This window comes from Myotis myotis, unplaced genomic scaffold, assembly GCF_014108235.1.
Source record: "Myotis myotis isolate mMyoMyo1 unplaced genomic scaffold, mMyoMyo1.p scaffold_m19_p_1, whole genome shotgun sequence".
NCBI classification, from domain to species: domain Eukaryota; kingdom Metazoa; phylum Chordata; class Mammalia; order Chiroptera; family Vespertilionidae; genus Myotis; species Myotis myotis.
In genome coordinates, this window is record NW_023416313.1 from 136,260,686 (window position 1) to 136,285,099 (window position 24,414).

The 24,414-nt window shown below is 40.5% G+C and overlaps 1 protein-coding gene and 1 pseudogene across 11 annotated transcripts in view; both read left to right on the forward strand.

Moving 5' to 3' along the window:
* RALGAPA1 (Ral GTPase activating protein catalytic subunit alpha 1) overlaps positions 1-24,414 on the forward strand; it is a 277,152-nt gene that overhangs the window by 215,010 nt on the left and 37,728 nt on the right. For 8 of the 11 annotated variants that reach the window (XM_036353109.1, XM_036353130.1, XM_036353118.1 and 5 more), the window contains 3 exons: positions 3,053-3,208; positions 21,470-21,628; positions 23,044-23,171. In XM_036353109.1, the coding sequence (XP_036209002.1) occupies positions 3,053-3,208; positions 21,470-21,628; positions 23,044-23,171 (443 nt within the window). Of the gene's footprint in view, positions 1-3,052; positions 3,213-21,469; positions 21,629-23,043; positions 23,172-24,414 lie in introns of those variants that run through there. The other 3 variants (XM_036353125.1, XM_036353129.1, XM_036353124.1) reach the window with 3 other exon arrangements.
* On the forward strand, positions 14,397-19,734 carry LOC118672704 (annotated as a pseudogene).

A 24,414-nucleotide genomic window follows, 5' to 3' on the forward strand; every position in this document is an offset into this window, starting at 1 on the left:
TAGAGGAAATGCAGTTGTCCTCTGTAGAGGTCTGAGAACGTTGACTACAGAGAAGTCTTGCATGCTTTTACTTGGTCAAGTATTTCTCACAAATTTTGTTACCAGAATACCATTCTAATATCTTAACTTGCAGTTGTGTGAAAAACTGTTTTGTAATAAAGTCTGTGTTTATATTTCAAAGAAGAAAAAAGGAAGAAGAAACTCACTTAATATATAAAAATATAGGCTGCTAGAAAGTAAAAGGATGGAAAGTTATATCATGCAAATATTAATCAAAGAAAAATCAGAGTGGCTACAATTAATAATGGGCTTCAGAAACTTACCATAGACAGGGAGAACATTATCTATAATAATAAAAGCATAATATGCTAATTAGACAGGACAGCCAACCGACCTTCCAGATGAAGCCAGGGCTGTGAGGGCTGAGGCAGCTGCCACGGCTGCAAGGGCCAAGCCCCTTGCACGAATTTTGTGCATCGGGCCTCTAGTGCAGTGGTCGGCAAACTGCGGCTCGGCAAACCGCGGCTCGTGAGCCACATGCAGCTCTTTGGCCCCTTGAGTGTGGCTCTTCCACAAAATACCGAGTTCTGCGCATGGGCCACGAAGTTTCAATCGCACTATACGTGCGCGGCCCCACGTGGTATTTTGTGGAAGAGCCATATTCAAGGGGCCAAAGAGCCGCATGTGGCTCATGAGCTGCAGTTTGCTGACCACAGCTCCAGTGTAATGATAAAAGGGTCACTCTACCAAGAAGACATAACAGTCCTGTATGTGCAGTGAACAGCAGAACTGCAAAATATGTGAAGCAAAACTGACAAAACTGAAAGAAGAAATGAACAAATCCACAATTATAGATGGAAACTTCACCACTCTCTCAACAACTAAAAGAAGAACCAGACAGAAAATCAGCAAGTATGTGGAAGAACTCAACACCATCATCAGGAGGGATTAATTGCATTTATACAGCACTCTGCCTGACAACAACAGAATACATATTCTTTTTAAGTTCCCAAAGTAGATCATATGTTGAACCATAAAACAAACTTCAAATTTAAAAGCATTGAAATCATATAATGGGATCAAATTGGAAATCATTAACTGAAAAATCTGCAAACACTTGGCAGGGTTGCATACTCTATAATTTCATTTATGTAACATTCTTGAAATGACAGTTTTGATAGTGAAGAACAGATTAGTTATTGCCAGGGATTAAGGAGGCAGTGGGGTGGGAGTGAATCATATAACAAGGCAACATGATGGATCCTCTCATGATGAAAATGTTGTCTCTTAACTTTATCAATGTCAGCATCCTGGTTGTAATATAGTTTTTCACTGGAGGAATTTGGGTAAAAGGTACATGGGATTTCTTTTATTATTTCTTAAAACTTCATGTGAATTTTCAATGATCTCCAGATAAAAAGGTTATTTTAAAAGAATAGAGATCAGCAAGTGTTACCGAAGTGTTTACAGCAAGGGAACATTAAACTGAGACTTTCTCCTTTACATAATCAGATAATTGACTTGAAAATAACTTTGTCACTTAAAAAAACAAAAAAAAAAAAAAAAAACTACACTAAGATATTATTTTCACCTATCAGATTAGCAAAGATCATAAAGTTTGATAATTTGAAATGGTGTGAGGGAAACAGGTACTCTCATACACTATTGGTGCCATATATGAAAAGCGATTTGGCTAGTGGGTTTCAAAATTAAAAGTGCACATGCCCTTTGACTTACAGTTCCATTTTGGAGTATTTGTCCTACAGATCTACTTTCACAAATGCAGCATGATGTGTTCAGTGTTATTCACTGCAGCATTGACTGTAATGGCAAAAGATTGGAAACAACTTAGAAATCCTTCAAGTAGGGGACTAGTTAAATTATTGTTCATCAAGAAAATGAACTGTGAAGCCATGAAAACAAAAAAATGAGGAAGCTCTTTACTTACTAATGAGTATTTTTCAAGACATTTTAAGTGCAAGAAAAACCAAGTGCAGAACATTGTATATGCGTGCTATGTGTATGTATATACACACATACATAAAAGAATTTAATTGTATATACAGAGAACATTTTTGGAAGGATATGTAAGAAATTGCTTTCTGGGAGAGCTGAGTAGCCAGAGATGAGATATGGAAGGTATATCTTTTGAATTGTTAATTATATGAATGTATTACTGAATCAACCTCATATAGTAATGGTATAAAAATTAGTGGTATGTTCACCCATTAGTAGCTGATACTGATGGTTAAAAGACATTTCTCTTCACAAAGTACAAAGATTCTTTTTTATAATTCTTCACTTTATCAGATATCCAGATTTATTATTAAAAACATATGTATAAGTGGTTTCTCTGAATGGAGAAATTTAAGCAGTGTTTAAAATTTTTTTCACCATTATTTCTTTAATTTTCTATAATGAACTTAAGTTGCTGACTTCCATGCATCACACAGATCCAGGGAATATAATTCCATGCAACGGCCCTGATATTAGCCTTTATTGTATCTAGAATCAGAAAAAAAGATATTTAAAAATCTTTGCACAGATTGATTAAGCATTTGAAGTATGCTTAAGTTCTGCATTTTGATATTCTTATTTGGGGCTAATGATACTTACTAATAATTAGGAAGGCAGTTTTGAGGAGTAAATATGATACACCTAATTAATAATTTTATCAAAGTGGCATTACTGTTTTAACTTTTCCCTAAATCATTTCCAGTCTTGATTTTTGCTACTTGATTTTTACTCTGTTTCCTTGGTGTCCCCCACAGCCTTTACAATTTACCATTAACACCTAGTAGCCTAACTAAAGATTCATAGTACACAGCAGTTCATTTCTTTTCTAATTAACTCCTATTAATTAGGGATCTTCAAATACTTAAGAAAAAATACTAAAGTGAATAGAGCAGCTCTAACTGGTAATTCTGGGTCAAGCATTGATTGATCCCTTTGTTCCCCTTGTTTTTACAAAGTGAAAAGTTTGCTCTTTTTCAACTGAGTTTTTTTTAATTTTGTTTAGTTGATTAATATTGTGTCTCTTCATTGCTTCTAGGTAAATCTTACAAACCATTGTGGTTTCATGGGAGGACTACAAAAAAACAAAAGCACTGGATTGACCACACCATATTTTGCTACCTCTACAATGGAAGTAATTTTTCATGTCTCAACAAGAATGCCTTCTGAGTCTGATGACTCTTTGACCAAAAAAGTAAGTGTTAAAATCCTGGTATTTACTGTTGTGCCCAGATTTCAAAGTTCCCAAGACCTCCAGGGAGCCAGTCAGTCCGATGCAAAAGCAAAGAGTCATTTATTTCAAACCTAGGTTTGGCTCCCCTGCCACACTCACCGATGCAACGGTAAGCTCCAGTGGCCGAGAGAGAGAGAGGCCTGATGGGACAGGGGGTTTTAAAGGGGGGTGGAGTGAGGGCAGGAGAGGGGACTGTGGGCCCCGCCGATTGGCCAGGCGCGAGTCGGTACAGGATGTGGTCATAGTGATGGCGTGCACTTCCCTTGATTATTATTGGTTAGTCCAGAGAAATCCTGGGTGTGGCTAGCAGCGGCTTCTTCCCGTGAGGAAGCACATGGTACCGTCCCAAAATGGAGGACCCAAGGCAAGATGGAGGGCGCACATGGCTCTGTCCCAAGACGGAGGACCCAAGGCAAGATGGAGGGCGCAGTCCTTGCCTGGCTCCTGCTGCTGCAGCTCGAACTCGCCACAAGGCAGGATGGCCCCCCCGCACAGCACCCGCGGCTGGCCTGCGGGCAGACTGGGACTCCAGCGCGTCTGGGCGGCACAGGCCCAGCAAACGGGGTGCGGCCGGTAGAGTGGCCCAGCCCTGGAGGAGTGGCATCCGCTCGGAGCAGGCCTGGCCCGAGCTCGGTGCACTGCAGCATGGCGGCCTCCCCGAGCTAGGGCACGCGCCCCACTCCGCTGCCGCTGCACTGGGCCCGGTCCGGGGGGCAGCGGGCGGGTGGCAGCCCGCGCCGGGCTCCCGCCATGGGCCGGGGAGCCAATGCCCCCCCCCCCCCCATGGGGCCCGGCAGTCGGCCCATGCAGACCCCGGTCCCCCCGACCGGGCCCCAAGGGCCACATGGACCCCCGGCCCCAGCGCAGGCAGGCGGGGAGCCGACCACGGGGGAAGGGAGGAAAGAGCCAGGCAGTGAGGCCTTCCGCTCCCATGACCTCCCCCGTGGTCGGTCGCCGCCCGGCCCCACCCCTCGGCCCGCCGCTGGCCACCACGCAGCCGGTCCGGACACTTGGACCCGCTCCGGGGAGGCCAGGCCCTACGGCGGGCGTGGAGGGATTTCAGAGCCCAGCGGCCAGACTCCTCCTCCCGCACCGCCCGGAGAGGCGGGCGGCGCGCCTTTCATTTACAAAAATTAATATATAAAATATGTAAGTACTAGTAATCTAGTTGATCAAACACTGATTCTGAGTACTCACCCAATACTGTCTTCAGAAACAGTATTGTTATAGAACAAACTCTATTTTCTTTAATGATATGATTGATAGTCTTAACTAAAGATTTGCCTTCAAGAAAATGGAGACCTGACAAATTGAAAAACTTGGGTATACAAAGTTGTGAAATTATATTTCAAGTCCCTTTGTGCGGATAGATATATTTATATTGATTGAAGGAGGGGGGAAAAAGTAAATTATTACAAAAGCACTTAAAATATAACATTCTTTATTATAAATTTTAATTAAAACTAAAATAGCAGATAAAATAAGCCTTAATTAATTTAAATAAATTTTACGAGAGAGATAGTGGAGTAATTTTGATGGCCCACACCTTTTAAAACCTATGACACCATTTTACTGTAGCTGGCACCGTTATTCAAAAATCATTTTAATGACCACAGGGATACCTCAGAGAACAGTTGTGTGTATATGGTTTTGTTAGGAAGAAATACTTTAAAATTAAAATCTTGTCCAACATTTCTTCTCTTTGCCTTCTCCACTTCCTCCATCTTTTCTTCCTCCTCCGTCTTTTCTTCCTCCTCCATTTATTCAAAACTGCTGCATGTAACCAACTTAATATTATAGGTCATTTTACTTGATATTTTGTTGCTTGATATCAAAGCTCTGTACACTTCATTAATAAGCTATGAAAACAGTGCTCTTATCACACTATTAAAAAGGAACTTCAGAACTTTTCTCAAGTATTTTGTAAGATTGATTTAATATCCTTGATGCATTTTGTTTATATTTTAGAATATTGTTGGAAAATGCTTACTAAATGAGTAATGGTTAGTAAAAGTAATATAAGGATGCTAATTAGGTTGAAATGAGTAATAAAGATGAAGATAATTGATAAATGTAGGAAAGCATGTTCAATAGAGGTTTGCTATAGAATTTCTTGGCATGTAGTTTTTAGAAGTACAAAAAGAGCCATGATGGACACAGACAATAGTGTGGTAGGTTTAGGAAGAGGTGTGTAAGTATGAGTATAATACAAAAAGATAAATAATTTTAATCATTAAGAACTTGGCAGTGACTCATATTTATCATCATCATCATTTTTTGGCTCCATGGATACAACTTTATACCCCAAAACAGTCTAAAATTAATAGTACCTTAGATTTCAAGCAGAAGAGCAGAATAAAGTATATCATTTTTTGTTAAAATACTTTTTAAAAATTATGTCAGGATATTTTTACTTAACTATATTAAACCTGATCATTATATGGTACTTAAACTTCGTACCTGTGACCTTTGTAGAAATGTCAAGTAAGATTTATTATTTCATTCAAAACATTCACAATGGTTTGTCTCTATATAAGAAGAATCTGAAATGGATGTTTAACAATCAGGTATCACAACAAAATTAATTTTGGAAATGATAACACCATTTAAGAATTGTTAAACAGTTGACTTATATTTGAAATTATACTTTTAAAAGGTGAAAATTTTAAATATTGGAATTTTGAGTGATTAAACCTTGAACACTAAGAGTTTCATATAAGTATAGGAAGGTGTTTTTTTTAAATATAAAATATATATGCAGCATGAAATTTACCATTTTAACTACTTTAAATGTACAGTCCATTGGCATAAAATTCATTTACTGTTATACACCCATCACTAGTATCCTTTTCCAGAACTTTTTTATTTTCATTTAGTTCAAAGTATTTTTTATTTTCTCTTGAGAATCTTTGACCCATGTGTTATTTAGAAGTGTGTTATTTAATCTCTAAGTATTTTGATATTTTAAATGTCACTGCTTTCACATATATAGTACCTACCATATAAAAGTAAAACCTGTCAACTTAATATTTATTACTCTATATACTGAGTTTTCCTTTTTCCTGTTCTTTATTACTCGTGTCCTTAATCTGCTCTTCAGAGTGCTAGTATGTAAGATTTTTCTAAGTAACAGGCTTATATTTTAGCTCTATTATAGTATCAATTTCTTTTTAATAAAAGGTTAAATGTTTAAATTTAATCATAGAAACCAGTTGTCTTATACCAGTTCCCCTTAATAAAAAATCACTTTCTGTATTGGCATTTTTTCTCCTGAATTTAATAAATTCCACATTAGAGGTAATAAGTTGAGGCCTAGAACATGTGTCCTATTACAAATGAACAATTGGATATCATTAGGTTGTCCCCCTTTCCTTTGTACATATATCTTTAGTGTGTTAATCCATTCAGTAGACACATTAATGAGCACTGGTTGAAGTGTAATATTGGAGGATGTAAGGCTCGTTGACCTCAGCATGGAGTTTAATACCTCTAATTAAATTAGATAGTCGACAGTCAGTATAAAGAAATAGCCATGCCTCTGGCAAGCTAGAATTATTTATGACTCTGGTTCTTTGTTTTAAACTTGAAAGGAGAAACTCATTTATATCTAGTTTACAGAAACTAATTTGAGTTCTCACTTTTTATTTAAAATATGTGGTGATTTTGTACATTATTTTTAAGCATTTTATTTTCTCAGAATAAGAGGTAAATATCTTTGAACATATTTAAATATATCCTTTTATTTCTTGTGATGAGGAGCTTTTTCAAGGCTCAGGACAGTAGGAACAGAATTTTTACAATATAGACTATACTTCTTTTTTTTTAGACTACATTTCTTGAACAAATTAACCAAACATTCAACCTAACAAAGTAGTCTCTCTCAGAAATATTCCACCATATCAAAAATCCTGATATAACCCTAGTTCAAATCATCTGTTCTATAAATTATCTCTACCTGAGAAGGATTGATGGAAAATGGTTAAAAATAATTTCCACTTAACTGAGTTTATTCACCCCTAAAAAAATCAAAAGTGCTGCAAGCATTGGTATAAAGTGTTCACAGGAGCTTGTCTCATTTCCTCTGTCTCCTTGTTCTAGCCACTTGCTGATACTCTGCTTCATAGGTAGCTGAATCATCCTTTTACGAGTTTGATAAAGATCCAGTTCAGATAATTATAACATATTTAGTTGGACTCTCTAGTCTATCTTTCATTTCCTGGATCCCCCCCTCCCCAAAAGAGGGGAAAGAAGCCTTTTATTGATGTCAATTTCTTCTGAAATACTGTTAGTGTAATGGACAGCAATTCATTTTCTTTTTAAAAATTTGGTCACAATAGTTTAGCAAATGAGTGAGCTTTTATAGACCCGTTTGGTCTGATTTTAATATTTCCTATTTTTATTTTATTTGGGAATAAAATTGCAATATACTTTACTTTCCAAAGAACTATATGCTAAATATAGTCTAGAGAATTAGTTCAAAAAAATTTAAGGAATAACAAATTTTTAATTATTTTAGTAAAAGTGTAGTAATATAATAGCTAATAAATGTTATGGAATTATATCCATGGTTTCAGTCCCAAAATATAACAACCTTACATAAAATAATTCTGTTTTAATGTCATAGACTCTATCCTTAACCTCAATTTCTATAAATATACTCCTAATGACAAGAATAGATAGAGAAACCAGAAAATACACATGCTCCAGAGTAAATTTATCTCACTACTGGAAATGATATAATTTGTGTGGTATAGAAATGGTTTCTCATTGCATGTAGAATAAAATTTGAATTCCCCACTATGGCCTTTAATGCCCTACGTGACTTGGCCACCTTCCTGCCTACCCCTCTGGTCTCATCTTTTGCTTTCTTTTCCCTTTACCACATGTGGCCTTACTGGCTGTCATTCTAATCTGCCAGCATGTCAAGTTTGTTCTTATCTCAGGAGTTATGCACTTACTATTCTTTCTATTTGAAATGCTCTTTCTCCACATCATCAGGCTTTCTCATTTTCATTGTCCTATTCTCAGACTCATATAGACAGTTCCTCAGAGAATCCTTCCCAGATCATCCTAGCAAAGTAGCCCCCTCTACCCTGTAACTCCATCACATACCCAATTTTATTTTGTTTATAGCATTTATCACCTTCATAGTGGCATATTAAAATAAATGCCATAAGTGCAGATAATTGTTTTTATGCTTACACTATGTAATGACAGGGGAAAAATTAACTAGGACTGTGGTATTATCCTTTTAATTATTAATTGAGTATTATTTATTGAGTGTCTACTAAGATATCATGTACTAGATAGATGCTGTGCCTATTGCGTCCAGAAGCTCTTTTTTTTAATATATATATATTTATTTCAGAGAGGAAGGGAGAGGGAGAAAGAGATAGAAAGATCAATGATGAGACATGATCATTGATCGGCTGCCTCCTGCACACCCCCTACTGGGGATCAAGTCTGCAACCCGGGCATGTGCCCTTGACTGGACTCGAACTCAGGACCCTTTAGTCTGCAGGCTGATGCTTTATCCACTGAGCCAAGCCAGCTAGAGCAAGATGCTTTTCTTAGTTACTAAAAAATAAATGAATGATCCACACAGGAAGTGAATGTATGAAAACGTAAGTGGTTATAAGAATGTGTATGAACGTATGCTTTTCACTGATTGAGGAGTATATGATATTGTATGTTTTGCTACATACGAGTGTCTGGAAGATTAGGGAAAACATGAGGGTGTGGGGCAGTATTACTCATTTTCAATTTCTGCATGTATACCCACTATCTGCTGAAGTAACTACCTAACCTAATTACCTTCTTTGCATTCTTCAAGTTGCCATTATAGCTTAGTTTTCTTTGATACTTGCATTTGGGGGAGTATATTTAGAGCATTGTCTATATTGTTAATTATTAATTTATTAGAGGCCTGGTGCACAAAATTCGTGCACGGGGGTTGGGGGGGGGGTGTCCCTCAGCCTGGCATGCACCCTCTCCCATCTGGGACCCCTCAGTCAGGCCTAAACCAGCAGTCAGACATCCCTCTCACAATCCAGGACCACTGGCTCCTAACTGCTCGCCTGCCTGCCTGATTGCCCCTAACCACTTCTACCTGTCAGCCTGATCATCCCCTGACCCCTCCCCTGCCAGCCTGAAGGCCCCAACTGCCCTCCCCTGCCAGCCCGGTCACCCACAACTGCCCTCCCCTGCTGGCCTGGTTGCCCCGAACTGCCCTCCCCTGCAGGCCTGGTCACCCCCAGCTGCCCTCCCCTGCAGGCCCATTCACCCTCAACTGCCCTCCCCCGCAGGCCTGATTGCCCCCAACTGCCCTCCCCTGCCGGTCATCTTGTGACCATCTTGTGACAACTTGGGGGCGGTTATCTTGTGATGACGTGAGGGCGTCATGCAAGGGTGCAAGGGCCACCTAGGCTTTTATTAGTATAGACTAGAGACCTGGTACACAAAAATTTGTGCACTCGGGGATGGGGGGTCGTCCGGCCTGTGCCCTCTTGCAGCGGGGGGATTGGGCCTAAGCTGGCAATCAGACATCCCTCTGGCAGCCCGGGAACCCTCGGGAGATGTCCACTTGCCAGCGGGGAGCAGGCCTAAGCTGCAGTCTGACATCCTTAGTGCTGCTGAGGAGGCGGGAGAGGCTCCCACCACCACTGCTGTACTGGCAGCCATCACAGCCTGGCTTGTGGCTGAGCAGAGCTCCCCCTGTGGGAGCGCACTGACCACTAGAGGGCAGCTCCTGCATTGAGCGTCTGCCCCCTAGTGGTCAGTGTGTGTCACCAGTCATTCCCAGTCGTTCTGCTGTTACGGTCAATTTGCATATTGCCCTTTTATTATATAGGCCTAGGGGCCCAGTGCACGAAATTTGTGCACGGGGGGGGGGGGGGTGCCCAGTTCCTTCAGCCCAGCCTGCCCCCTCTCACATACTGGGAGCCCTCAGGGGATGTCCTAGTAACTGCTAAGGCCTGCTTCCTGCTCCCCTTGGGGATAGGGCCTACGCCGCAGTCTGGCCTCCCTTTGTGGGAGGTGACCGGGCTGACAGGGGAAGGCACCAGCCCCATCACCCCGCTGCTGCAGCCACTGCCAGTCACCGCAGCCACCAAGGTGTTTTCATCAACACGGACTCCAGTCCCTTCACCATGAAAAAATGACAACTTTCTTTAGGCATTTTCAAGATGTGTCTTTCGTATAATAATAATTTCTTTATTATTTTTTTTTTTTATCCTCACCTGAGGATATGTTTCCATTGATTTTTAGAGAATGTGGAAGAGAAAGGGAAAGACAGAGAGAAACATCAAAGTGAGAGGAACACTTTGATTGGTTGCATGAGCCCTGACCTGGGCCCCAGCCAGGGAGGAGCCTGCAACCTAGGTACATGCCCTTGGTCAGAATTGAACTCAGACCCTGCCATCGGCAGGCCAAGCCATTATCCACTGAGCCAAACCGGCTAGGGCAGGATATGACATTTCTTATCCCTCCAGCAGCTGACTTTCGTTTTTTTCACCAGGAGTGTGGTGAAAAACCCTAGATCACCTTTTTGGATTCTTATTACCCAAGTTACTAAGAATATTATCAGTGGCATACAGGGAGCTTAACCAATGAGCGGTAAGAAAAGGTGTTTCCTCTGTAGTTCACACCAGTCGCCAGCTTGCCCCCGCCCCAGGCGTGACGCCTCTGGCCCAGGCTTCAGGGCTGGGCAGGGGATCCCCATCTCCCCCCGATCACCAGCTCCACCCTCGCCCAGACCTGACGCCTCAGCCGGAGGCATTGACCCCTATCACCCTCCGATCGCCAGATCAGCCCCTTGCCCAGGCCTGATGCCTCTGGCCCGGGCGTCAGGCCTGGGCAGGGGACCCCCCAGACCCCTCCGATTGCCAGCTCCGCTCCCCGCCCAGGCCTGACGCCTCGGCCAGAGGCGTCAACCTCCATCACCCTCCGATCGCCGATCAGCCCCTTGCCCAGGCCTGACGCCCATCTCCCCCAGATCACTGGCTTCTGGGCAACTTCTTGGGCTTCTGTGGCCGGCCTGCGGCCCAGGATGGCGGTGGCGCGTGCTGGCGGCTGCGCTGTCCCGCCCTGCCTGCAGCATGCAAATTAGCCACCATCTTTGTTGGTGGTTAATTTGCATATCGTGCTGATTAGCCCATGGGAGGCGTGGCAAAGGTATGGTCAATTACCGTGTTTGTCTATTATTAGATAGGATAGAGGCCTGGTGCATGGGTGGGGGCCAGCTGGTTTGCCCTGAAGTGTTTCCCGGATCAGGGTGGGGGTCCCGCTGGGGAGCCTGGCCAGCCTGGGTGAGGGGCTAATGGCTGTTTGTAGCTGGTCACACCTCCTTCAGGGTGGGATCCCCACTGGGGTGCCAGGCCAGTCTGGGTGAGGGGCTGAGGGTTCTTTTCAGGCTGGCCAAGTTCCCCGGCGACGGAAGCTCCCAGCCTCTCCTTTTTTTCTTTTTCTTTTTTTTATTCTGGGATTTATTTACTTTCTATAATTGAAACTTTGTTGCCTTCAGTGGAGCTCAGAGCCGAGCCGGCTGCGGCAGGTGGAAGCTTGGCTTCCTCCATCACTGGGGCAACCAAGTCTCCTGCTTGCTCCAGCTCCATAGCTGCAGGACGCCATCTTGGTTGGGTTAATTTGCATATAGTCGCTCTGATTGGCTGATGGGCGTGGCTTAAGGCGTAGCAAAGGTACTGTCAATTTGCATGTTTATCTTTTATTAGATTAGACTAGAGGCCTGGTGCACAAAAATTTGTGCACTCGGGGGGGATGGGGGCTGTCACACACAAGGCAGGGTCGATGGGGAGGTTGCAGCGCCACCCCCTGTCACACACAGAGCAGGGCCAATCAGGGGGTTGGGGCGCTGCCCCCTGTCACGCACAGAGCAGGGCTGATCAAGGGGTTGGGGAGCTCCCTCCTGTCATGCACTGAGCAGGGTCGATCAGGGGGTTGGGGAGCTCCCCCCTGTCATGCACAGAGCAGGGCCCATCAGGGAGTTGAGGAGCTCCCCCGTCACTCACAGAGTAGGGCCAATAGGGGAGTTGGGGCACCGCCCCCTGTCACACACAGAGCAGGGCGGATCAGGGGGTTGGGGCGCCGCCCTCTATCACACTCAGGGCAGAGCCGATGGGGAGGTTATGGCTCTACCCTGTCACACGCAGAGCAGGGCCCATGGGGTGGGGGGGTGGGGCGCCGCACCCTGTCACACACAGAGCCGCAGGGAGATCAGGGGGTTGGGAAGCTCCCCCCTATCAGGCACAGAGCAGGGCTGATCAGGGGGTTGGGGCACCTTCCCCTGGCACGAACAGAGCAGGGCCGATAGGGAGGTTGTGGCCCCACCCCCTGTCACACACAGAGCCGCAGGGCGATCAGGGGGTTTGGGCTCTGCCCCGTGTCACGCTGATCCCGGTGCCCAGAGGCCTCGCGGCTCTGCTGATCCCGGTGCTGGGAGGCATATTACCCTTTTACTATATAGAATAGAGGCCTGGTGCATGGGTGGGGGCTGGCTGGTTTGCCCTGAAGGGTGTCCTGGATCAGGGTTGGGGTCCCCACTGGGGTTCCTGGCAGACTGGGTGAGGGGATGATGGCTGTTTGCAGCTGGTCACACACCCTTCAGGGTGGGGGTCCCCACTGGGGTGCCTGGCCAGTCTGGGTGAGGGGCTGAGGGCTGTTTTCAGGCTGGGACTGAAGCTCCCAACCGCTCCTTTTTTTCTTTTTTCTTTTTATTCTGGGCCAGCTTTAGCTCTGAGGCTCCAGCTCTTAGGCCTCCGCTGCTGAATGCAGGTATCTGGTTTGTTTCGGTTCTATAATCGAAACAATGTATAACTCCAGCTCTGAGATCCCGGCTCGCTGAAAGCAGGTTTCTGGGATTTTGTTTAGCTTCTATATTCGTTACAATGTTTCTTAAACTGCAGGCTCAGAAGCCGGCAAGGCAGGCGGGGAACGTTGGAGTCCTCCGTCACTGAAGCAAGCAAGCCTCATGTTAGTTTCAAGCTGCCTGGCTGCCAACCGCCATCTTGACTGGCAGTTAATTTGCATATCGCCCTGATTAGCCAATGGGAAGGGTAGCGGTTGTACGCCAATTACCATGTTTCTCTTTTATTAGATAGGATTGCCTAGTTATTTTACTCTGTCTCCTCCACTGGATTTGAAGCCTTGTGAGAGCAGAGACTATGTCTGTTTTTTCCTCACCATTGTATCTGTAGTAGCTAGCACAGTGCATTTACTCAGCTCTCAGTATTTTCTAACGTATGGAAGAATTGGGTAGGAAGGACGACAGGAAGGAGGAGAGAAGAAGGCCTTTTAGAAACTCATGAACTAATTCAGTTGTCTAGGATGACTGGCATCTGACCTTGGGCAACAGTAGAAGAAATAGGAAAGTACCAAAAAGGAGTATAATTTTTTTTTAATGAAGAGCCTGTTAGAGATACAGTAAGGAAAACAGAAATTGATGACTTTCAGGTTTTGACCCTGAGTATAATGAATTGTTTGGTGCTTTTAACACAAGTGGGGAAGTCATAGAGTAAGCTGATTTTATGAAATTACTTTACATGAATTCTAGTCTCCAACTCCAGATGAGTGATGTTCTATGGCAATGAGGAAATCTAGAATTGACTCTGGAATCTCTCTCTTTTCATAATCATGGAAAATGAGAACACTACCATAAGATAGTCAGGCATCCGATTTTCATTAAAAGAGATTGAACAGGCCACTGACTACAAAAATTACTAACGTTCATGAACTCCATGTCAATGCCTGGCAAAATAGGATTATTAAACAGATGTTTTGTGAGCACTTAGGTAATGAAGTAGTGATCACTAGGAGCCACGATGAGTTCACCATAACAAATTGCATCAAAGTAACTTAATTTGTTTTAATAGGATTACTAGATCAGGGCAAGCCATAGACAGTATAAAGCATTTAACCAAGTCATTTCTTGTGGACAAATTGAAGAAATGTAGTCTTTATAATAGTTCAGTTAGTATATTCATAACTAGTTGTGTAATTATATCTAGAGACATAAATTAATTATTTAATAAGAGGCAATATAGGGAAGTGGTTAAAGTATGGTTTCTGGAACTAGTTATGTGACCTTAGCCAAGCTTGCTTTATCTTTTTAAGCTTCAGTGCCTCACCTATAACAATGGAGGTAATTATATTTACCATGTAGCATTGTTGTAAAAATTAAATAAGTTATCACAAAGCACTTAGTAAACATTTAGTAAGTGTGGATATTTTTTTAACCAGGAGGAACATCTGTAATGGCTCTTACCCAAACCTGTGTCCCATTTGACATTAGTATCCAAAATTTACATGAAGACACAAGAATTTGAATTTAAGAAGAATACAAATCTGGGAAAGGAGAGAGGCATCACATTGAATAGAAGAATCAGATTAATTACCTTAATAGGCTTAAAGATAATCTGAGCCTAACAAGGTAAAATTTAATGAGAATAAATATGAAATCCTCTCTTTAGTTCTAGCACTCAGTTGTACCAGCTTTAAAGAACTGTGTAGAAAAAGACTTAGGGGTTTGAATTGACTGCAACTTCTATTTGAGCCAAAGATATAAAAATGGAGAAAATCAAATGTAATGAACAAAACAAAGTAGTAGTGCCACTATAGATAGATAGGCCAGTGCTCTTTGTCAGAACACCACAGTTTAATAGAAATATCAATAAACTGAGGTAATAATCCAGGGTAATGAATTGGTTTGTAAACTGTAAGAAGAGGAACTAAGGACACTTAGCCTGGAAAAGTAAAGTTGAGGTATATTATTAGACTGATCTGAAAATATATAGAATATAGGTTGGATTTACTTGATAATCCTTCTCATTTTGGCACAAGTAGCTTCAGAAAGGGATATTTTAGCTTAGCATAAAGAATGTTCTAATGATTGAAGCTCTTTAAAAATAAATGGACTGATATATGAATTTTTAAGCTACCTAACTTTAGAAGTATTTAAGCAGAGGCAGGATTACTTGTCAGGAATATTGCAGTGGAAGTTCCTGTATTGGGTAGGAAAACAGAACTTCAAGGTCTCTTCTGGTGCTAATATTCTATAATGGTTTGAGGACTTCGATTTTACACATGTTGAATTTCATTTAACTGCTTTGTCTTCATAAATTGGTAATGATAATCTACAGCCAATGTTATATACTTTGAATTCCAAAATAACTTCAGCAGTAGTTGAAGTGAATTTGGAAGAGTAGTTGGTTGCTAGTGATTTTAACATACCTACTCTATATACATAAGTCTTGTACTCTATTTTAGAAGTGATTGATATCTGGTACAAATGTAGTACATGTAGTTAGGAACCCCTTTGAGTGTTTTCAGAGTATAGAAAAACTCATTGACTATACATAGTCTTGTAACTCCATGAGAGATAAGAAATAAGTAAATATAAAATCTTATATCAAATTTTTATGTCAAATAAAATATATCGAACACACTTCTGAAATTTCTATTAACTGTTAAGCACTCAAAATTGATTTTTTTAGTGGTCTTTTCAGAAATTTCTAAGATATATAACAATGATTAGTAATTTCTCAATTTGTGTTTATTTTATAGTAGGATTATTCTATATATAGATATAAAAGCATGCCTTGTCATGACATAATAAAATAGTTACTTTTTTAGCATTTGAATATAAATCATAAGGGATATTTTTGAAGCTTTCCCTTAAATTGCTTGAACATGTTTAGAATAACTTTGTTATACACATGGTTCTGGACCACAAATATCTTCATTACAACATCTTGGTAAAAATGTATTGTTCTTTTCCATTAAACAGACTTTTAATGCTCTGTAGCAGATATTTGAAGGGAAGCCTTGGTTATAAGATAAAACTACAGTTGCCCTTTTCTCTCATTTCTTTAGATAAGTGAACACTAGAAATTATAGATAGCTTTGGCAGGAGTTCAAGGGTTAATGTAGCAGATAAATAAAAGGAATTTTCTGTAAATTGAGACCTGCATTATTTCAGTTGTCTTGTCTTTCCTAACCTAACTCACTTAATTTTAAAAAGTAAATACTTAAATTCTTCCTGACAGTGTGCTCAGCTTTTGCTATCGTTTATTACTTCAATTATACTTGATATCACTTAGAACAATCTGCCATTTGGAAATCTCAGTATAGCCTGGAGCTTAGTATTAGATCTGGCTGCTATTGTAACATGTACAGCATATGACATTAATGTATCAAAATTAGATTGGATCATCCCTCCTGGTTAAATTTATTTCACATTTCTTTTGTATTCAGTTAACATAAACCTATTAGGAAAACTGACACATGGGGATGGCTGTATAGGAAGGATATTTTTAAAGTATTTTGATTAAAAAATGAAATTATAGAGCCATGGCTTTTGAGTTGTGTAATCTTTTTTGGTTTTTAAATATGTCACAAAGCCTAAGTCCTACATTTACTAGTATATCTTTCAAGTCTGTGTGTGATATAAATAATGGGAATTAAAACTTATACAATATTTTGATATTTGAGGTCTACCGTCATTTATTTAGAGCAATAAGCACATTTATGGTTTCCAACATTTTTTTTTTAAAAAGAGTTATTTAATCCACTTAAACCTATAAAAAAAAAAGTCCTCCTTAAAAGAAAAAATATTTATACTACATTTCTAAAATAGATTCTGGTGTCTAGATTTAGCTGGTTATTATTTTTAGAATAATAATAGCTGCCTATATCTTATAATCCATCAAAGTATCTGAGAAGACATTTCTTGTTTAGTAATACAAATTTTAAAGTTCAGGAATTTACCTTGTATTCTCAAATACTTAACATCCATAGTGATTAGGATTTTCTAGATAGATTAGTATTAGGGACTTTAAGAACAATTGGAGTTCTGTGGTGTGACTCGTAGGCTCCGCTGATCTGCCATGTCACAGTTTTTCAGCATCAGTTGTTCCTGTTCAGGGAGGAGCTTGTCACCAAACCTGTCAGGCTTAACTACCACAAACAGCCATTGTTGCTGAGTGAAGATGAAGAAGATATCAAGAGAGTGGTTCGAAGTGCCAAGGACTACAGGTTTGAGGAGTTGACCAACCTTATCAGACCCTTGGTAATGCCATGAAGATTCAGGATGTCACTAAGTGCCTGGAAGAGTTTGAGCTCCTGGCAAAAGCATATGGGAAGGCTAAAAGCATTGTGGATAAGAAAGGTGTCCCCATTTCTATATCCGTATCCTGGCTGATTTAAGTGACTATCTTAATGAGTTATGGAAAGATAAGGAAGGGAAGAAGAAGATGAATAAGAACAATGCTAAGGCCTTGAGCACCCTGCTCCAGAGGATCCAAAAACACACTAAGATTTTGAGTCCCTTATTACAGATTATAAGCAGAACCCTGAACAGTCTGTAGATGAAGATGCTGAGAAGAAAGGATTCAAAAGGCTCTTCAGATAGGGATGAAGACAGAGTCAGTGCTGCAGCTTTCTTGAAGAAGAAGCCAGAAGCTCCTTCTGGAGAGAGTCAAAGTTTCTAAAAAAGATGGAGATAAAGATGAGGACTCGAGAGGATGAAGGGTGGGATACAGGTTCAACGTCTTCTGACTCAGAGGAGGAGGAGGAGGAAGGGAAACAGACCATGTTGGCCTCGAGATTCCTTAAAACAGCTCTGGCCACAGAGGAGGACAAGAAGGCTACTGAGAAGAAATGGGAGGACAAAGCCAAGAAGCAGCACGATAGGAAATCAAAGCTCCTGGATGAGGAGGAGGACAGTGAATGTGGGGAGTGGGAAAGGGTCCGAGATGGAGTATGCTCATTAAGGAGAAACCAAAAATGTTTGCCAGAGGAACGGAGATCATCCATCCACACTGTTGTTATCAAGAAACTGAATGAGATCCTACAGGTACAAGGCAAGAAGGGAACTGATTGTGCAACCCACATTGAGCTGCTACAGCTATTGGTTCAGATTGCTTCTGAAAACAACCTTGGGGAGGATGTCATCATCAAAACCAAGTTCTCTCTATGACTACAATGCCAGCCTGGCCACATTCATGAAGCCTTGACTGCATCAATGAGCTGATGGACATCCTGTTTGCAAAAGCTAACATCTTTGTTGAAGAGAACATTCTGAAAGAGAGTGAAAAGCCACATAATGTTGACCAGCCACTGTGTGTTTATGGCTGTATCCTAACTCTGGTGGAATGAATGAATGAAGAATTTACCAAAATAATGCAAAATACTGATCCTCATTCCAAAGAGTATGTGGAGCACCTGAAGGATGAGGCACAGGTATATTCCAATCATTGAGCTTGTGCAGCGCTACCTGGAAGAGAAGGGCACCACTGAGGAGATCTGTCATGTCTGCTTGAGGTGCATTCTGCACACCTTCTGCAAGTTTAATTATAAGGCCCATCAGCAGCAGCTTACCTTCCCTAAGGGCTCCTCAAAGTCCAACCAAGATTAAGCAAAAAATGAGGGCAAGGACTCAGCTGTGCTAATGGAGAGACTTCTCAAGTACATCTATGCCAAAAACTGCAGACTGCACGTGCGCCATCCTCTGCCATATCTCCCACTGGTACCAGGTCCACGACTTCATGCTATGAGACACCTACAAGACAGCATTCACAAAAAGTTAAAAAAACAACAACAAAAAAGACAGCACACAGTGAGTCCAGTACAGATCCTGTAAAGCCGCACCATGGAACAGCTGTGCATCTGTGCCTTCCACCAAGGACTGTGCAATGATGCTCACAGTGCCCTGCTGGACATCCAGTCAAGGAGTCAGGCCCAGAAACTTCTGGGCCAGGGTCTCTACTACACCGCCTAAAGGAGCCCAGCCAGGAGTGGGAGAAGGTGGAGTGGCACCAGCAGGTGCCCTTTCACCTGCACATCAACCTGGAGCTGCCGGAGTGTGTTTACGTGGTGTCTGCCATGCTCCTGGAGATCCCCTACATGGCCGCCCAACAGGGTGATGCCCGCCAACATATGATCAGCAAGCAGTTCCATTACCAGCTGCGAGTGGGCCAATGACAGCCCTTCCTGGATCCCCCTGAATCAATGAAGATGGGCGACTGGAAGACCTTCAATGAGAAGATAAAGTCCCCAAAGTATGGGGACCTTGTCTTTGAGGCCAACAAAGTCTGAATCATACTGGTTAGGAAGATCCAGGAAAAGTCACTGCAGACCTGCTTTACCTACAGCAGTATCTATGACTACATCAGCATGGAGACACTGGTTAGGCTGAACCTGCCCACTGTGCACACCATCACTAGCAAGATGATTATTAATGAAGTGTTGATGGCCTCCTTGAACCAGCCAACACGGAGCCCAGTGCCCAACATGACCTGGCTCTGTAAGCTGGTGGAGAAGCTGAGCAGCCTTGTAGAAAGCAATGAGTGGAGTTTGACCACAAGCAGGGTACCTGTGGTGGCTACTTCTGAGACCAGAAGGATGGCTACTGCAAAAACAAAGGCTACGTGCACTGAGGTGGCTACTGCCAGCAGCAGTCTCAGGCAGCCTACTGACCACTTCTGTCCCCATGGCCTAGACCAGTGGTCGGCAAACTGCGGCTCGCAAGCCACATGCGGCTCTTTGGCCCCTTGAGTGTGGCTCTTCCACAAAATACCACATGCGGGCGGGCACGTACAGTGCAATTGAAATTTCGTGGCCCATGCACAGAAGTCGGTATTTTGTGGAAGAGCCACACTCAAGGGGCCAAAGAGCCGCATGTGGCTCGTGAGCCGCAGTTCCATTCAACAATCTTTAAATCCTAAACCACACCCCAGTCATTAAAGATCTGTTTAGACTTTTAAAAAACAAAACAAAACATTAAAACACTGATTCTTGGCTTTTTTTTTTGTATTGCCTACTCTTACTTTGATAGACTCTCTACTCAGAAAAATGTATAAAATTTTACAGATAACTTTCAAATATTCACAGAGCCTTTGAACCTAGGTTAAGAACTCCAGGGAGCCTTTCATTAATTGGACTTAACTCCTTTCTTTAAATTACACAGTTAACTCTTTTTCTACCCTGTGGTGTTTAAGCCAAAAAAAGCATATTTCAGAAATAGAAATAGCTCATACTAAAAATGTAAATACTAATGACACTTATTCTAGTTTTTTGCTTTCAGACTTTCCCAACTACAATATGTCCACTTACCTGAAAGTAATAGGTTCGTGTGAGATGTGACTCAAAAATGGACTCAAATGTTTGCAATGGCAGAATCAATAAACGTGCTAAGATAACCAAAGTTCGTTTTAAAATGCATGTCCATAGAGTAATCTCTATGAAGAACATGCAAGACTAATGGGTATTAGGTTCATTTTTCTAATAACTTACAGAAATTCAACTTAGGGGTACTGTGCTTTTTATAAATTTAATCACAATATGATCTCTCTTTGATTGCCAAAAACATCTTAGTAAGCATCACAAATATTTAAATAACATATTGAGAGTCTACCAACTCTAAAGAAGTCTATTTGGATGAATTTCATAGGCATAGTTTCATAGACAAAGAAAACCTGGAAATAAATTTGTTAAACCAGATATAGTCAACTTTTTCATACTTAATAGGTGATTACCCAATTTATGATCTATTTCTTTTACTTCTCTAACTGTTACCTCTTTTAGACCAGTTCACTGCTTATTAGCACTTCCAGAGAATGATTTAAAAAAACGAATCTTAGTCACTTTTTATTTTATTTTAATTTTTATTGATTTCAGAGAGAAAGGGAGAGGGAGAGAGAGCCATAAAAACATCAATGAGAGAATCATTGATCAGCTGCCTCCTGCACGCCCCCTGCTGGGGAACGAATCCGCAACGCAGACATGTGCCCAGAATAGGAATGGAATCGTGACCTGGTTCATAGGTTGATGCTCAACCACTGAGCCAAGCCAGCTGGGCTAAATCAATCACTTTAAAAACAATCTTTTAAACGATCTTTTAAAAAGTTTGGTAGTGGAGAATTGGTGCAATTGCTAGTTAAGGAGAGTATTTGGAATGTATATGAATCTTTTTTATCTAAGTTCTCTGTTTCCCATTAACTATAGATCATTAAAAACTATCTGGTTTTCTGTAGTGTCACCTGATGTCTTTGAATGTTTGTGTTTCAAGTGTTGTAAAAAATGGTCAAATGAAATTTTTAAAATATGGTTTTTTATTTATTTACCTTTTCATCTTTTTATAGTATGTTAGCAGTAGTTATATAAATACAGAGCTTTTCTAAAGCACTCTGAACTATTTTCTTGGTTTTCTAGTTGAGACATTTAGGAAATGATGAAGTACACATTGTTTGGTCAGAGCATACTCGAGACTACAGAAGAGGAATTATTCCTACAGAATTTGGTGATGTCCTTATTGTAATATATCCAATGAAAAATCACATGTTCAGTATCCAGATAATGAAAAAACCAGAGGTAAGAACTTCTTATCTTACATTTTAGTAATATATTTTGAGTTCTATATATGGTTTTGTTTCTTCTTTTAGAAGGATTTAGACTAGACATCAAGGTGTAAATGGTGGGAAATGAGACCAACTCTGGTAGCTATGTGAATTGTCTTAGTCTGGTTCAGAAGGAGCTAAAACAGGAAAAGTAGCAAGAAACTATGTTCAAAAGGGAGAAAGCTTGGTTATGCCAGAGTGCAAGTTCTTTTATGCTAAGCTAACAAAAGGGCTTACCTTTTATTGAAAGAATGATTACTATTTCCTAAAAGACACAGTCAGAAGTAATAATTTCCTTTATAACTAGAACATATGATTCCTGTATTTTTAGTTGACATATCTTATTAAGATTATGTGATTATTTAGTTATGTCACTTAATAAGTTAGAGTACTAAAACTATGTGTTCTAAAAAGTGTGTTTTTTAAAGCCAAGTAAGTTGTTCTAGTTGGATGTGTTATACTGTGGGATTGAAACATACCTGTGTAAGTATTTTCCTTCAAAATAATAAATGTTTGGTAGTATTTTCATGTTTCTTACTTTTTTAATTTAATACTTTTAGTTTATAGAAAACTTACTTTTTGACATTTGATCATGAATCTTAAAAATTCCTTTAATTCCCTATGTGTGAATTTAAGCTAATGGCCAGATTTTATAAGGTTCATCTAAACCAGAGGTCAGCAAACTATGGCCCACTTTCTATTTTTGTATAGCCCACAAGCTAAGGATGTTTTCTACATTTTAATGTGTGTTTTTTTTAAATTGAAAAATAATATGCAGCAGAGACAATATGTGGTCATAAGCTTAAAATATTTACTATATTATTCACAGCTCATGTGCTTGCCTTCAGCTGCTATTTGTACCTACCATAGTCAAATAGAATAACTTGAAATTGTCAGTCATGTGATAAAAATTACAATTATCAAAACAAAGATTTTTCTAAGAAATTCTGTAATAGAAATGTTTCAGGTTTTGTAATAAAGCTGGGTATGACACAAACATAATTTTTAAAAAATTAACTTGCTGCCTATAAGAACGTATACCTTGCCTGTGTTTACTCATGGAGAAAGAGGAATTTATTTCCAGTGTTGAATTTTTTGGTACAATTGAGGCTACAAAAATTTGAAAGTTGGCAGGGAATATAAATTTTTTAGTCTGTTACATGAAGTAAACAGCTCTTTTGAATGAAACCATGTAGGCCTTTTGCATTTCTTGTTTATTGTTCTAGTGTGAATGACCCATCATGGAAAATAATTGAATTTGAATAGTATTTCTACTGAAGAAAGAACTAAAGGGAAAGCAGAAACATTTTTGTATGCAGTGTCTTGATTGTTCTTACATAAACCTTTCTTCAATTTTAGTATAAAATTATGTTCTAATTTTTCAATTAGGTTCCCTTCTTTGGCCCACTTTTTGATGGTGCTATTGTGAATGGAAAGGTCCTACCCATTATGGTTCGAGCAACAGCTATAAATGCAAGCCGTGCTCTGAAATCACTGATTCCACTGTATCAAAACTTGTATCCTTTTTAATATATGGTTTTTATTCTAATATTTGTCTACTTTCCAAGGTAAATGTTTCTTCTGTTTTTAAGACCTTTGAATTTCTGTTTACTGATATATAGGTGGTAGAGTTCCTCCCCAGTATTTGAATTTGAGCACTTACGATAGTTGAATGGGGTAATTTATTTTATATATTTTTAAGTCAGTGCTTAATTGCCTTTTGGTTAATTAATTAGAGCCCCATTATGTGCTAGGCACTCTGTTACTCTGGATGTGCAGAAATAACCAAAACAGTCATCGGAGAGTACTCAATCTAGTTAAAGAAATATACTGTTTTCTGTATATGTGCTTACATGTGCTATAGTAGTTATGCAGCATATTCTGGAAGTATCATAACAAGGGGCCTCTTATTTAGGTGAAAGGGGTTGTGGTATCAGGAAACATTTCTGAGAAATATGAGGATTGAACCAATCTTGAAGGATGATTGAGTTTTTTGGGTGGGTGAGGTTAAGAGCATTCCAGAAGCAGAGGGAACAACAGAGAGACATGGAAGTTTGCGAGGAAATTGAGTGTTTAAGAATATGGTTACTGGAGCCAGATTGCCTGGCCTCAAATGCTATATAGCTAGTCTTGGACAAGTTACTTAATCTCAGTCAGTCTTAATTTTTCATGTATATAAAATGAGAATGATAATATCTAGCTCATGGTATTATGAGAACTCAATGAAGCAATATGTGTAAAGCTCTTAGAATAGTGCCTGGGACACGATATGCATACAGTTTTAAATTTTAAATTGTTTTCTGATATTCCTTTGTAAAATAGGTTTATGTTTTCTTTTACTTTTTCTATATGATTAAAAGCATTTTATTTCTTTTTATATAATAAACTAGAGGCCGGTGCATGAATTTGTGCACGGGTGAGGTCCAGCCGCCCACCCCCTGGTCAAACACTGGTCGAACTCCTGGTCGAGGTGACAGTTTGCATATTATCCTTTTATTATATAGGATTATGGATTTAAGCTTTACAGGGAAGGTTTTTAAAAGTATTCTAGCCTTAGCTGGTTTGGCTCAGTGGATAGAGCATCAGCCTGCAGACCAAAGGGTCGAGGTTTGATTTTGGTCAAGGGTACGTACCTTGGTTGCAGGCTCCTCCTCGTCCTGGGCTCTGGTTAGGGCTCTGTTCGGGGCTTGTGCAGGAGGCCACTAATGATGTGTTTCTCTCACGTTAATATTTCTCTCTGTCTTTCCCTCTCTCTTCCAC